The following is an 11,417-nucleotide window of genomic DNA, read 5'->3' as shown; positions in this document are numbered from 1 at the left end:
TTCAGCTTGGTGCAGGGGGCAGGGGCTCTCAGATGCAGCTTCCGGGCTGCCTCCACCTTCCCCAACCTCAGCAACTATTCAGCCTGACTGCCTTCACGGGGATCTGATGCGGAGGTGGGGGCTCCTTTAAACTTCTCCTTTGAGGAGAGTGCAGCCACAAACCCCTCAATGGAAAGTGTGACGGAGTCTGCACCTCCTCTGCTGAGCAGCCTCGATCCAGCTCCTGTTCTTGTGCAGGCAGCAATGCTCCCTAGCAGAGCAGCCCAATCCCACTCCTACTTGCCTGCAAGCCGGAGCAGGCTGGGGTGTGTGTGTGTGTGTGGCTGCGACATCCCTTGCCTGCTTGCTTGCCACCCAGCCCGCCTTCCCTCACTCTGAAAACGGAAGCGTGGCACTCAAAATGGAAGTTATACTAAGAACAGAACACATTGCGCTTCCGAAAAAAGTTCGAACACCGGATCACTCATTTTCAGGTTTGAAGTGTTCGGGTTCCTAGTAGTTCGAGAACTAAGCTGTTCCAAAACCGAGGTTCCACTGTATTATTGCTCCACTCTCTCTCCACACGGATGCGCCAACCTCCTCTTCTAAACTAAAACCTCAGTATTCAGGTTAAATTGCCTTGTTGGCACTTTGCGATAAATAAGTGGGTTTTGGGTTGCAGTTTGGGCACTCGATCTCTAAAAGGTTCGCCATCACTGACATAGTGAGATCTGGAACCTCTTTGCTAGTTTTCCAGCAGCAGCCAACATCCAGCTAGATAAATTCTACAATGCACAACTGTAGTGAGAAATGTCTTGTTTCTAGAACGTGATTTGTTTTTCACAGACAACATACCTATAACCCCCAATCTATAAGAACTTGATAACATTTAATCTGGTGTAGCCTAAATTCTGTTTCTGATACCTAGACAGCTGTGAATGCTGACTCCCTTGCACATCTGATGCATGCTGTAGAATTAGTCAACTAATTAGTTTTCTGCATGTATCTAATATTTTCAGCACACTCCAGGGAGTTTTGACTTTGTAGAGGCACGGAAGATGCATTTGCTTTACACATGGAAGGACCCGGGGGGAGGGGGTCACAGATTTATTTCATAAACAGCAGGCTGCCTAGGGTCCTCGAATGAAGACCATGAACTCTGGCTTTTTACATAGACTCCAAGAAGTTGTCTCAGCTTTATTTTGAGCATTAGAATGATTCATAATTTACAAGCCTAATAATCTAGGAAGTTTCAAAGTTGAACTACTCTTAATGTCTTTTTACTTTTATTTATAGGTAAAGTCGAGGAGTCTTACCTGGTTTCTTACCAGGACTGTATCACCTGTGACCAGTACTGTATCACCATTCTAGTATTTAGCAGCAGTCTTCTTTGTGAAGCGATGTTATTCCACAATATTTTTTTGTGAATGAACTAGCAATGGAGATGAAAACTAAATTCCTGAACTATGGGGGGAAATATTAAAAAGCTGGTATATGGCATTAACGATTAAGTCAGAAGTTTGTTTTAGAAGAGGCTAGTCAACAAATGCCTGTTTTGTAGTTATTTAGATGTTTAAAAATTGACAGCAGAAAACAATGCACCCTTTTAGTTCATAGTTCAAAAGTGGTTTATGTCTGTTTCTGGGTTGGGTTATTCCTTTACTTACCTTATTTTAATGCATTTGTTATGTGTGTTCATGAACATAAATAAAGCATACTGAAGAGGTGGCATAATTTATGACATCTTGACCACAATATTAATAAAATGTTGTATTACTTATTTTAAAAATGAGCAGTGATACCAACACACACATAAAATAGTTTATGTAAATTGTTGGTAGGGTCTAAAATATAAACAGTACTTGGGGAAAATAAAGATTTAACATTTTCTCAGAATCTGCCTTCTTTCCATAAGTCACACATCACAATAAAGCCAGGTACAGGTATGCAGGCAGCTGGATAGGGTGGGCATGCAACAGGTATTGCCTTGCTATCCTCACAACTACTGCATTCCCACCCCAAATTCCTCTGTTACAGAGGGAAGCCCTGCAAGAGGTATGAATACTCTATGCCATCAGGGAGACCTGATAAAACAGGACTTGTGACTGCACAAATTCAACAAAACCAAGTAGAAGCCCCCTGGCAGACTTTCCCCATAGAGGTCAGGGATTGAAAGGTGTGCAACACATATAAGGCTGTGGTAAGTGTTCTCATTCATTCTGGCAAATGACACCACAATATACTGTACAAAATAATATCTCTGGTAATATTGTATATGCTAAAAACCTTCATACCAAAAACTTGCAATGCAAAGAACAAGCTGCCAATTTTACTTTCTGCAAACCTTGAAATCACGGGGGGGAGGGGTTCCCAGGCCACGGAGAAAGCAAGATTTGCAAGTAGTTTGATGTGCACTACAACAATGCATCTAGTCAGTTATAAATCTGCAGTTTATAAAAACTTCCTCCTGGAAAAAATGGAGCACTACAACCTTAAGGAAATATCATTTCTTTTTCTTTGCATCTGCTGCAATTTTTAATTTTACTTCTTCCTCTGGAAGTGCTCCCAACTTTTTCTTCTTTGCCTTTTTAACCTTTTCTTTAATAGCTTGGATATCAATTTTTGTTTCAGCCGAATCTACATAAAAAAAATAAAAATATGGGTTATATATCCAAAACTTTTACAAACATCCACTGAACCAAGTAACATGACATCAAGTTGTGCTTAGCAAACACACTGTCTTGAATCACATGTCATGATCAGCTAGAGTGAATTACCATGACTATGTGAATGTACTGCCTCCCAGAGAAGAGCTTGCACCAACTTTGCTCCTCCTCAGGCACCACAGGATAGCAGTTAAGCAAAGATATGGGTTTAGTGTGCCATCGGAACCTGTGATGGTGGTTAAAGGCTCTCTTCCTTAACCACAGGACTAACCTTGACTACAATGTTGACCTGTGTGTTGCAGCTGTGAAAAGCAATTTACACCAGCAGTCATTAAGAAAGGGATTAGAAAATTCAACTGCCAATACAATCCCATTAAATAAATATATAGTGCAACTGCATCTGAAATATTGCAAACAGTTCTGGTCATCTCACCTCAAAATTATACTGTAGCGCTGGAAAAGGTTCAAAAATAGGCAACCAAAATGATCAAGTAGTTTGAAGCAGCTCTCCAGAACTATGGCACTACTTGTTACTTGGTGTTATCCTTCATTAATGTTAAAGCCATCAATGACTACTAGCAATAGTGGCTATGTTCTCCCTCCCTGGCGATAGCAATGTGCTTCCAAACACAAGCTGCTGGGAATCACAAGTGGGACAGGCAGCAAGGATGGTGGGCTCATGGCCTTGCAGCAGGCCCGTTTGGCCTTTGTGAGAATAGGATGCTAGACGAGATGAGCCTTTGGTGTGATCCAGCAGGCTGCTTGTGTGTTTAAACATACCGTATTTTTCGCTCCATAAGACGCACTTTTTTCCTCCTAAAAGTAAGGGGAAATACCTGTGCGTCTTATGGAGCGAATGGTGGTCCCTGGAGCTGAATTGCCAGGGGCCAAAAGCAGATTGTGCTTTTTATTTTACAAAGAGAAAAGGGAGTGTTGAAAGGACCCCGCTCAGCAGCTGATCAGCAAGAGATCGGAGAGAGATAAGAGTCCCGGCTCCCTTTCAGCCCCGCCCTCCTTTGTTGAATGTGCAGCAGAGGGAGGTTGTTTGTTTCCCCAGGACATGTGACTGGCTGATTAGATTATCTGTCTACAAACAGTAGAAATGGCTCCCTTTCCTTAAGATTTTTTCAGAAATGTGAGTTAAACCCCATAAAATGGGGCTTTTCCTCTTTGCTTTTCCCCCTTTGCAAAAGGAGCTTTGCTTTCCCCCCTTTGCAAAAAAAAGCTGCAAAACCTTTAGCTGATCCTAAAAAAAACCAAAACCAAAACAAAACAGGGCTTTCCCTTTTGCAAAAAAGCTGCAAAACCTTTATCTGATCCTAAAAAAAGGCCTTTTGCCTTTGCAAAAACAGCTGCAAAACCTTTAGCTTGATCCTAAAAAAAAAACCAGGGCTTTCCCCTTGGCAAAAAAGCTGCAAAACCTTTAGCTGATTGTCGGAATACGCTACACGGATCCGCTATAGGATCCACGTTTGTTTGTTGTTGAGGTTTTCAGGAACTACTTTTGGTATTGCTACGCGCAAAAGCGAAAGCGAAAGTAAGAATGAATGGTTTGGTTCACCAATGAGATTAATCCGCCTTTATTTTATAGTTCCGGTCATGTTCAAAGTTATTAATGAGCGTTAACTTGCTTCCCGCCTTTTTGGAGGGCAGCAACAGTGAGTTTATTGGTTGAGGCATGATCATGATGTCACGTTTGTTCCTAAATAAAAGGCTGAGGCTCCCGCTTAGGCACGTTCACGTTCAGTTTTGGGTTAGTCAGCCACGTTCTTCTTTAGTTGGGTTTTAGTTGAAGTCAAGTTTAGTTTAAGGGATTAGGAGCGGGCTGGATGGGTTGGATGGGTTTTCCTTTTAGTTAGAGTTAGATCGCGGAGATCATTCGGTTTTAGCCTTAGTTAGGTTCCTTTTAGGTTTAGCCTAGGGCTAGGCTTGCGGAAGATATTTCGGTTTTAGTTTTATTTAGCTAGCCTCGCGGAAGATTGGGCGCGCAGGGACTTTAAGCTTAGGAGAACTTAGCTAGGGGACGAGCCTACGCGGGTTCTGCCGAAGCCACTAAAGATACAACCGGTGTCTGTCTTCCTTTGGGTAAAAAGGGGGAGGTAAAAGGTTAAAGTAAAAATTTTAATTTCCTTAAGTTGGTCCGGTCTATTCAGAGTCAGGGTTAATTCTATTTTCTCGAGGCAACATTTCCTCTAGAAGGCAACTAAGAACTCAGCACCTTCGGAGTCATCAATTGGCTTACTCAGCTTCCTTCGGATTGTGAGACTTGGCCGGGCGCCCGTGCCCAAAAGCCACGTGGAACGCTGGCCGCTTTTCCCCGCAACTGGTACCTCGGCATGAGCAGTCCAAGTTTGTGCACGAGGAGCTCCAGCACCCAAACCCCGACAGCTGATCCTTAAAAAAAGGCCTTTTGCCTTTGCAAAAACAGCTGCAAAACTTTTAGCTGATCCTCAAAAAAAAAAAAAAAAAACCAGGGCTTTTAGAGGAAGAAAACCAGAAAATATTTTTTTTTCTTGTTTCCTCCTCTAAAAATGAGGTGCGCCCTATGGTCCGGTGCGTCCTATGGAGCGAAAAATACGGTAATTCCCTTCACTTTTCTCTTCCTCAGAAGACTTGTTACCATGTCAGCATAGGAGGCCAACGTTAATTCATTACACAGAAAGGCCAAAATAATTTCCCTTCATCGTGTCAGTATTGAAAAGAGAACTCAATTATAAAAGGTGTTGTTTTTCCCCCAACAAATAATAATTGGAACCCATCTTACCTTTCTTGGGTTTTACAACTGGTTTTTCCTTGGGTGGAATAAAAGCTTTGTTTCTCTCCTCTTGCCTCCGACTGATTGCTTCTGCTTGTTTTGCCTAAGTTTAAAAAGGTCATACATTTCAGACAGAGCACATACAATTAACATGCATATTTTAAAACAACTTCAGAAGACATAAGAATGGCTGTACCTTTATCTCCTCTACCCTCTTACGTTTCTTTTGACTTTCTTTCAAGAAATATTCACCACTTGCCAATTCCTTATCAATCTGTAAAAATAAAAATTATGATTAGTATGTTCCATATTGAATAACTTTTAAAAGTATAATAAAATAAGAAAACATTTTTAATTTTTTTTTAAATCTGTATTCTTTCCTTTCTCCCAAAACTACATATTGAAATGAAGCTCCAGCAAATTCTACAAAACTGGTAGTGTTTAACCAAGGTTTTACATATGAGCACACAGTACACAAAGGATAATAAACGGATTAAGTACTACCATAACTTAGACTGCAGTTCTAATACCCATATACTATGAATAAACTCCACTTAACTCAATGGGACTTGTTTCTGAGTGAAGCACGCAGAGTAGAGCAATCAGAAAATTTCTTTTGGGTGGCAAATAATTTTATATGAATATCCATGTGAGTTTTAAAACTGAATGGTAGCAAATAAACAGTTCAGGTAAAAACTAAAATGTCTTTTTAAATAATACTAAATAATTAGTCACCAACACCAAATAAATATGCAATTGTGGAGTCATTTGTATATGAGGAAACATTTATTAAACACTACAACTCACTAAACCTATCAACAGTGACCATGGAAATTTCACCTAAGTGAAACAAAATAAATTCAAAACGGCCAGCATACATTTGCTATTCTGGTAGGAAATTGTCATCTGCTTTACAGAGCAATCCAAACCCCAGATCCACCAAACTAGAGGTGGTTTGAGTGAAGCTGAGGAGTTATGTCTGCCTCTGTCAGCAAGAAGCAGCCCTGGTTCCTAAGCTGCTTCAGCTTCCAGCAAACTATAGCAAGGGGCTTCATTTAGGCTGGTTTGCTGTGACAACCTAGAGCTGGCACAGTAAACGTAGACTTTTTCAAACCCCTGACTGGCACAAGCAGTGGAGCTCTAGATGCTGTGAAGGCTGCACAGCTCTGTTAAGTGTTAGGACTGCAACACTTTTATAGATTGTAGATAGCATTCTACTCTTCTGACTATTAATTCTTATTTGCCACTGCCTTGAGATTTCCTTTGTTGGGACAGAAAGGCAGGCAAATTCCCTTTTAAATATATATTTGGATTCCTTGACGTGCAATCAATTTAATTCAAACTCATCAATGTTCTGAGGTAAAATTCAAGAGAGATATAACAGACCTGACTCTCTGGTTGTGGAGGTGGGAAGGGAGTATATTCCTTCTTGACATTTTTCTTCTGTGGTTCTTTCCGTTTGTTTAAATTCTTGTGTTTGAATTTAGGCAAAAACCTTTCCCAGTTCTGCAATCTTAATTCAGGGTCTTTTGACAATTCCCTTTTAATCATCAGAGTCTTCAATCACATTAAAACAACAAATTAGAACATAATATTTGCTCTGCTCCATTTTTAAAAATACATTCAGAGATATAGGGAAAGCAAAGTTATAGTAGATAAAAAAACAATATAATTTAATTATAGCAGATAACATAAGGTATCAAATGGGAGAATGATCAGATTTATAAACTAAGTAATCAAGCCTTATTATGCCATGTTTTTTTCATGTTTTTCAATATGACCAATGACAAAAGAATTTTGTTATAGGAGAATATTTAAAAGGTAACTAGCACCACAACTGAAAATTGTTAAAAAGAGTGATACTTACATTTTATACAATAAAGAAAATTGTACTCACCTTGATGTTGTATATCGGATGAATATTCTTCATTGTATCAAGAACAACTTTCCTAACCTAGATTTTTTTTAAAGAATGAAAATGGAGTAGTTTTAATGGATAAACTGCTTAATTTATAAACCACTGTATTTTAAAAGATAATACTAAGAACAAGCCTATTTCAATACGCAATGTTTATTTAATTAATCTTATACTTAATTGATATTTTCAGAACTATTCACTAAGTTTTAGAAGAAGCAGACTGACAAACTGATCCTATAGTTTACAGAAAAGCTTGCATGCTATTGACAATTTAAGCAATAAGATTTTTGGTACTTGTACCCTGAAGCAATACTGCACCCATGTAAGGAAATTTGTGTGTGTCTAGCAAAAACTTTGCCATCATGTTTTCCACTTGTCCTAGTGCACTTCCACTACTTTGCAGCTTGCATGGATGCAAATACTTTGTGCTTAAAGCACTTTTTGTCTAATACAAAAGGACCACAGAACTTAGCTGCACGGTTAAAAGTTCCATGCCTGCGACCAACAGTGTAATAACAAAGTGAATTCCTTGGACAAAAACAGAACATTTAAATAAGGTATAAAATTACCAGATTTTTGGGAGGGGATTAAATGCATGGAATTTAAAAATGATTTCCTGTGGAAAAGTGATCTTACCTCTTTTAAGCCATTAAAAGGTCCAAGAGCTGAAACGGTATTCCCCTGAACCATGATGTAGCAGTTTGTTAGCAGTTCCAGGGCCTGTGTCAGAAAAAAATATGGGAAATATTTCAGGACTCAAATCATGTAAGCAGCTTTCTTGGCAAACACTAAGGCTTCAGTCTTAAATTCACTCGCAGGAAGTAAACCCCACTGCAGACTTGACTTATTTCTAAGTAAACATACATAGGATTGATCCGTAAATATGTAAGACCAACCTTGAGAGTAGATCCATTGGGACCAATAAGTCTTTGTCTTCTTTTTATAAATCTTTCTCTGTTTCTGACCAAGGACCCAATTTTAATGATGTCACATGCAACGTCATCTTCAAGGATACGTACAGCCTAAATGGAATAGCAGAGACAGTTAAACAGACACAAATATAGGCAGAAACATGTTTAATATTACTGAATTTTCCGGCGTATAAGACGACTGGGCGTATAAGACGACCCCCAACTTTTCCAGTTAAAATATAGAGTTTGAGATATACTCGACTGTAGATTCTCCACCAGGCGTATAAGACGACCCCCGACTTTTGAGACAATTTTCCTGGATTAAAAAGTAGTCTTATACGCCAGATATACAGTACTTCTCAAACTATTCTGCGAAATGATTCTACATCCAAGTTAAGACTGCCACTTCCACTGAATGACTATTCTAATAAATCCAGGATATCTATCAGATTATTAATTCACAGATTTGTGCGGGGTTTTCCTTGACAAAATTCACTGACAATTTAACTGAAATGTAGCAATGGCAGACCACAATTATTTTATCACTGAACAAACCTGCTCAAATGGAACACTTCTTGCTAAAAGCTTTATTAAGTCTCTGGCTCTGATGATTATATATGGGTCAAAGGTCTTCTTTGTTGTGCTGACAGTCATGCTTCCTTCTATTAAGTCTAAAGCTGCGTTGATGTGCTGTAAGACAAAGATGGAAGTAACAGGCTATATAGAAACTTTACTGTTTAACAAGCTCAGAAACAAAATTTAGTCAGAATATATATTGAATACCAAACAAACAAAAAAGAAGTAATTTCGATAATTTTCATGAGTGTGACATAGGAATTATAAAGAAAACGTATTTTAAAATTAACAGGACTTTCAAATTAACAGGACTTTCAAAGAAATGGGAGTGCCTGATCACCTCATCCGTCTCCTGAGAAATCTCTATGTGGGACAAGAAGCTACAGTTAGAACTGGATATGGAATAACTGATTGGTTCAAAATTGGGAAAGGAGTACGACAAGGCTGTATATTGTCTCCCTGCTTATTTAACTTATATGCAGAATTCATCATGCGAAAGGCTGGGCTGGATGAATCCCAAACCGGAATTAAGATTGCCGGAAAAAATATCAACAACCTCAGATATGCTGATGATACAACCTTGATGGCAGAAAGTGAGGAGGAATTAAAGAACCTTTTAATGAGGGTGAAAGAGGAGAGCGCAAAATATGGTCTGAAGCTCAACATCAAAAAAACTAAGATCATGGCTACTGGTCCCATCACCTCCTGGCAAATAGAAGGGGAAGAAATGGAGGCAGTGAGAGATTTCACTTTCTTGGGTTCCATGATCACTGCAGATGGTGACAGTGGACACATGCAGAGAAAAAAATCCCATTGAGAACATATTGGCCAAAGCCCTCTAAACAAAATGTGGAACCAGCATTAAGGATTCCTGATAATTATTCCTGCTAACTGCAAAAATGTCCATTAACATCACATAGATCTGATGTTACTTCAAACATCTGCTGCAGAGACACATGTGATTTATTTCCAATGGATCTTGCAGACTGCTCCAACTTCTAAAGAGTAGATAGATGCTCACAGAGTAATGTAAAATGCTGTGAAAACAGTCATTTATTCTTTGAAGTAGCTTGAGCCCCTGTGCCCATTTCCATTCATGGACAGAGATAAGAACACGACCTGGTCAGCTCTTCTTAAGTAGAAAGTTAACACATTCCATTTAAGAATAGAAAATATTCTTACATGTTCCGTCAAAGTTTTCTGCACCAGTGGCCAGCATTCTTTCAGATAAGCTTCTCTGTATTTTGGGAAGAGAGTCGCAAAGCTGCTTTCTTCCAGGAGACCTCTGGGATTATCTTCTCTTGCAAACGCTGGCTCTTTCCACCCATCAGGAACAGTGAGAAGTTCAGAATCGTCCACTGCTAGCAATAAAGAAACATAATTTCCCTAAATGAAAAAGTGGGGAGGGACTAATGCACAAGAGACCAAGGAAGGTGCCACAACTACTGCTCCAGACGTTTTTTAAAAATCTGAAGTGAGAAAAACACGCTAACCTTCGAGAAGCAGTACAGTAGCTGTAAAAAAATTAATCATGCTACAAAAATGCCCTGCAATATTCCAAATCGCAACCTTAAAGAAACACATGCAACTTGGCTTCTGGGAAATCATTTCCACGCAGAACATTTCTATTAGAAGCTAGTTCACACTTGGGTTACCCGTCTTGGCCTTGACTTAAGTCTTCCACCCACCAGGCACCAGCTTTCTGCATGCCAGGAAAGCTCACACTACCATTAAATATCGCAATCTCTAGATGTTTCCCAAGAAGCAGACATCAGATGTCAAAGAAATAACAACTATCTGACGTTTAGAAGACATCTGAAGGCAGCCTTGTTTAGGGAAGCTTTTAATGACTGTTGTTTTAATGTATTTTTAATCTTTTGTTGGAAGCCGCCCAGAGTGCCTGGGGAAACCCAGCCAGACGGGAGGGTATTAAAAAATCTATTTATTATTATCATCATCATTATTGAAAAACACAAATCAGTTGCCAATTTTTGAAATACTCATTCCTACCCTTCTTCCCTCTCCCCCAAAGGAACCAAGGCACTATTTAAAAAAAGCAGCCAAGACATGCCAAGGACCAAGGCGGGTTTCACGGGGGTCTATAGAAGGCGAAGCGACCCAAACAGACCCATGCATCGAAAAGGCGCCGCACGTGGCAGGAGGAACCCGCGTGAAACGCCTTCGCGCGGGGGGGGGTATGATGTCACCTTTGCTCGCTTTATTGGCCTTGGGGGTCCGTCCCCCCGGCTCCCTCCCCACTCTTAGCCTCCTTGGGGGTCGCCATGGTGCCCCTCGCTCCACCCGGCAAACGCTCCACCCGGGCGACCCGGAAGCGCAGCGCGAAAGAGGAAGAGCGCGGTGCCTCTTGGGAGCCGCCATCTTCCCTCTAGGATTTGTCATGTAGAGATAGGAAAAAAAGAGAACAGGCTGAAAGCTTAACGGAACCAAAATGCGAAAAGCCGCCAGGTTTTCTAGGACTATCGTGCCGTTGCGCTAACTGATTCCATAGTCAGGTTGCTGTTGTTGTTTTTTAAAAAGCACTTTACTCTGCGTTGGAAGTGGAAACCTCATTCTATTTCAGGCCCGTAAGGATGAGATGGGGCGCACCTCTT

The 11,417-nt window shown here is 40.2% G+C and overlaps 1 protein-coding gene across 1 annotated transcript; it reads right to left on the bottom strand.

The window, feature by feature from the left end:
* Positions 1-2,219: 2,219 nt before the first annotated feature.
* Positions 2,220-11,184, bottom strand: KRR1 (KRR1 small subunit processome component homolog). Its single transcript, XM_033162660.1, has 10 exons — positions 11,013-11,184; positions 9,988-10,166; positions 8,785-8,919; positions 8,215-8,340; positions 7,955-8,038; positions 7,298-7,354; positions 6,787-6,957; positions 5,597-5,674; positions 5,410-5,503; positions 2,220-2,616 (listed from the first exon to the last, which is right to left on the bottom strand). The coding sequence occupies exons 1-10, from the start codon at positions 11,182-11,184 to the stop codon at positions 2,483-2,485; spliced, it is 1,230 nt and encodes a 409-aa protein (XP_033018551.1). The 3' UTR covers positions 2,220-2,482.
* Between the last annotated feature and the right edge of the window lie 233 nt (positions 11,185-11,417).

The sequence above is a fragment of the Lacerta agilis genome, chromosome 10 (genome assembly GCF_009819535.1).
Source record: "Lacerta agilis isolate rLacAgi1 chromosome 10, rLacAgi1.pri, whole genome shotgun sequence".
Lineage (NCBI taxonomy): Eukaryota > Metazoa > Chordata > Lepidosauria > Squamata > Lacertidae > Lacerta > Lacerta agilis.
This window is presented reverse-complemented; position numbering and strand designations above follow the sequence as displayed.

Bases quoted from the DNA above. Each gene is read 5' to 3' on its own strand.
- KRR1 (XM_033162660.1), bottom strand. From the start codon at position 11,184: ATGGCGGCTCCCAAGAGGCACCGCGCTCTTCCTCTTTCGCGCTGCGCT. The intron at 10,167-11,012 runs GTGACATCATAC...CTTTATTGCTAG, and splicing joins GGCCAATAAAGCGAGCAAAG to CAGTGGACGATTCTGAACTT. The intron at 8,039-8,214 runs GTTGGTCTTACA...TTTCTGACACAG, and splicing joins CCAATGGATCTACTCTCAAG to GCCCTGGAACTGCTAACAAA.